This window comes from Pteropus vampyrus, unplaced genomic scaffold, assembly GCF_000151845.1.
Source record: "Pteropus vampyrus isolate Shadow unplaced genomic scaffold, Pvam_2.0 Scaffold1, whole genome shotgun sequence".
In the NCBI taxonomy this organism is placed as follows: Eukaryota; Metazoa; Chordata; class Mammalia; order Chiroptera; family Pteropodidae; genus Pteropus; species Pteropus vampyrus.
The window spans coordinates 33,213,399-33,217,307 of NW_011888782.1; the positions used below are offsets into that span (position 1 = coordinate 33,213,399).

General features: G+C 37.9%; 1 protein-coding gene across 1 annotated transcript in view; it reads right to left on the reverse strand.

Moving 5' to 3' along the window:
- The window catches only part of CD96 (CD96 molecule), a 106,211-nt gene extending 104,162 nt beyond the window's left edge, over positions 1–2,049 (reverse strand). The window contains exon 1 of the mRNA XM_011381574.2: positions 1,921–2,049. Within this exon, the coding sequence (XP_011379876.1) occupies positions 1,921–1,981 (61 nt within the window). The 5' untranslated portion in view covers positions 1,982–2,049. The remainder of the gene's footprint in view (positions 1–1,920) is intronic.
- Between the last annotated feature and the right edge of the window lie 1,860 nt (positions 2,050–3,909).

Consider the following 3,909-nt stretch of genomic DNA (forward strand, 5'->3'; position numbering starts at 1 on the left):
TGAGCCATAAGTTTGCATGATTCACATGGAGTGACTTAATTATAAACCTTGGTTACTTTGGTGAGGTGAAGGTAGCAACTGAGGAATTCCTTTCCAGCTGCCTTAGAGGTCAGAGAGAGCTTGTATATAATATAGATAGAAAAAAATGATACTCAATACATATAAGGAGTCATTTAGTTAAGGACACTAGAGGGACTTATTGACTTCAGAATATTTATTTCTTCATTAGTTGGTCCATATAAAAAATAATTTAAGATCTCTGTCAACCTATGAATAAAAATTAAGACTTTTAAAATTGAAACTCTCTAGCAAACTTATTATGGCAACTATTCTTACATTTAATAATTTTTTTTGTTATAAATCAATAGCTGCATATAACACTCAAGTGGTATTTTCTAAAACCACAAAAATAACTATAAGCTGTGTGTAGCAGTTTTTAAAAATATATATTTACAAGAGGCTTTTACAGATACTGTCTTGTTTAATCCTTCTCTTATACCAAAGTGATGTTAACATTCTTTATCAAGGAGGCACAGGCAGATTAAGTGATTTGATCGAAGTCACACCTCAGTAAAAGAACATGAATTTGGCTGCTTAGAGACTGTGCTCCTTCTATAACCTCATAACCTCCAAACTGCCTCCCAAATTGGTTGAGAAGGGTAAGAAATTTAATATTCAATATATGAAGATAGAAATGGCCTTTATCTCCACGGGGTTTGTAAAGGGAGGAGGGGAGAAAATATCTCAGGTAAAGGCTCCACTAAAGATAAACCATTGGTCAGCATCATCTATAATTAATGCTTTGAAATATCAGATATAAAAGATGATTCTTTCCCATCAGCTCTCCAACAAAATGATACAGGGCACTTAAAATATGTTAAACATTGAGTCTTTGACATACCTTCAATAGTGTAGGCCTCAGTTTTAGAATTAACATGGAATACTTTTACAGGAATGAAACATTATTGTGACAGGCACTACAGAAGCTCACAAAAGGAAAAGATAAAAGGATGACAAGGAACTGAGAAGAAACAAGGCTCTCGAAGGTACTTGACAAATGCGAATTATTACACTTTTATAGATGCCAAAATTTGGGTAGGGAGAGGTTAGTACAGTTTAATGTAGCTTTCTATGAGCTCTCCTTTGCCTGATAATATGTCTCTGATCCTATCTGCAGCATTATATTCCAAAGTCTCTTTTGATTTAGAAATTCTCCTTAAAATCTTCATAGCTATGTCTGAAAAGCACAGTTAATTCTTAAGACACTCACGATCACTATAATACCCTCATGCTGTGGAATACAGAACTCATCTTTCTTCCTGCTATTTTTAAATAGGCCTTTTAGGCATTCGATCCCACTGTCACCAGGACCCCACTTTGTCTCCCAGGTCTATACCTACACATGCTTCATTAAAATTCAGCATCTGTTCAACTCTCAAAGACATTAGTATTTGGAAGAGAAATGCTTGTTATATTCAAAAGGAAAAAACAAGCAAACGAAAAGATACTTGAAAGAGAGAAAAAGTTGAGCAAGGATCTCTGAGCATGGATGGCTTTGTGATTTATTTATTTTTTTAGTATTCCGAATTCGTTATATCATTTGGAGAGCATTACATTTTCAAGAAGCAAAATTTTCCAGTTACTCCAGAGATCCTCTTAGGAAGGAAATGGGTGAAAATGTCTCTGAGCAGTGGCGCAAACTACCCATTCCCTTCTTGACTTTAGTGTTCATTAGTAATCATTTCTAGACTTCAACAGCCCTCCCACAGCTGCCACTTAAACACATAACTGAAAATCTTAGTAACGATCTGTCTTTGGTGCTCAATTTCAGCAGCAGTCACAGGCATTTTAAATGAACAGAGACCCCACGTGCCCCCCAAGGCAGCCGATTTGAAAAGAAAGGACAACTAGAAGCCTTACCCCTGACAAAATGTATCTGGATGATGGAATAGACAGCACAGTATGTCCATTTTTTCTCCATTGTCTCCTGAAGGCCTCACACCAGCATTTCCATCATGTTCACAGAAGTCAATTGATGCCTTTAACTAAGCAAACTCCAGCCACTCTATTCGTGCTTAAAAACCCCAAATCTACCACACGCCTGGGTCTGTTTATCACTTGGCAAGACCAGGAAATGAAATGTTAGACAGGAAAGTAATGTGGTTCAGAGCTCAGTATAACCTTCAACAGAACAATGTTAAAATTGTTCTCTGAAATCTGTGCATCACCTTTGTTAAGAGACTTTTCAGTATCCAAAGATCCTCTCAATCCTTCAGGATTGTGTCAGTCAAGCTGCTTCTAAAATCCAAACAAAGGAGATCATGCAGAGCAGTTCATAATGTGTTTTTTATATATTTCTTTTCAAGAGCACAGTCATTTAACGAATGTGAGCCTAGTGTCTTTTGTAATAGTTTTTCTGCTCAATTTTAAAATATGTTTTCTTTCCAGAATTGCTTCGGGGTTAAAGAACAAAGAATGAACACATTTAATTTTAATAAAATCTGAACAGTAACATAGGGGAGCATCAGCTATCAGCCTGAATGTTATTCTCTCTCCTTTTGCAGGGAGACCCACATTTCCTGGGGGTAGGAAAATGAGGCCTCCTTTTCACTCCTTGCCTGGGAAAGGCTAGAAGTCAGACAGGGACGTCTCCCACCCTGTTGGCTGGAGGCCTTTTTTGCTGAAGGCAGAAGAGCTTATGTCTCAGCCAAAAGCCGTATAGAACAGTGCTGAAACAATCAGAATCCAAAGGCAGAGAATCTCCCACCTCAGCTAACTACCAAGCCTGTTACACCCGCCCAGTTACCTCCATTTATAAACCGAGTCTGGGATTCAGAGACATTATGACTATCCCCTGTCAGATATGACTGCACTGGTTTTCCAGCTTGGGATAAAATAAACCACCTTCACCTTCCAACTTTAAGAAAACAAGTATTAGTCTGAGGACTACAGTGTAAGTTTAATAAACAAAAATTAGAAACCTGCTCTTGATGCCCTCATCTCTTCTCTGTTCCCCTAGAAATTCCAGAAAATTATAGTGATGAAACACATAGAGCCAAAAACAGTCCAAGACATATATTGGGAAAATTCTGATCTTTAGGTTGGCGTTCTGATTAAATTGGGACATTATAAGCCTGGGGAAGAAATTCATTTAGCTCACTCCACTTCTCATATCAAGAGGAATTTACCTAAGTAGAAACCAATAAAAATCTAAATTTATTGTCTACTCTAAGAACAACATCTCTTCCCCCTCGACATATTTAGAGGTCTCATATCTCTTAGTGCTTTAAAGTAAAGCAGCTCTACAAAAACATTTTTTAAAAATAAAAATAAAAATAAATAAAACTCCTCCAATTCAGCTAAAAGGTAATTGTCATTTATTTTCCAGAGCTACAGATTCACTTTTAATGGAATCCTTGCCTCTCATTGGGGCTGGGTTGCCCAAGGCACCCTTTCAGTAGCTGCTGGACAAATAAATTGACCCTCTCTGAGAGTTATTCAGGGCCTGGTTCATGGTTTTTTATACCTAGAAACCTCTGCAGTCTGGAGTCATGAGATTTGACTAGTTTTCCTTTGGGACCCACCCAGGCTCTAAGAGAGCAAAAAGTTCAGAAGCCCACAGAATATTAATGGAACTCACCTGGTGTCCTGCAGCTGTTAAGACCCAGGCGACAGCCCCTCCATAGCTGTTTGCATGCAGCAGGTGGCAGCAACACCCCACAGACCAGCGTGGCTATCCCAGATGATACGATTTTTTTTTTTTTTTTTTTTTTTTTTTTTTTGCCTTCACTGCTTTTCAATCCCAGTAGTATTTTCTAAAGGCCCTTTCAGCATGGGGATAGGCATTCTCCATACTTAAAAATAACTCTTCTATGGAAGTCACGTCAATCTCTTCTATTATCCTCCCTG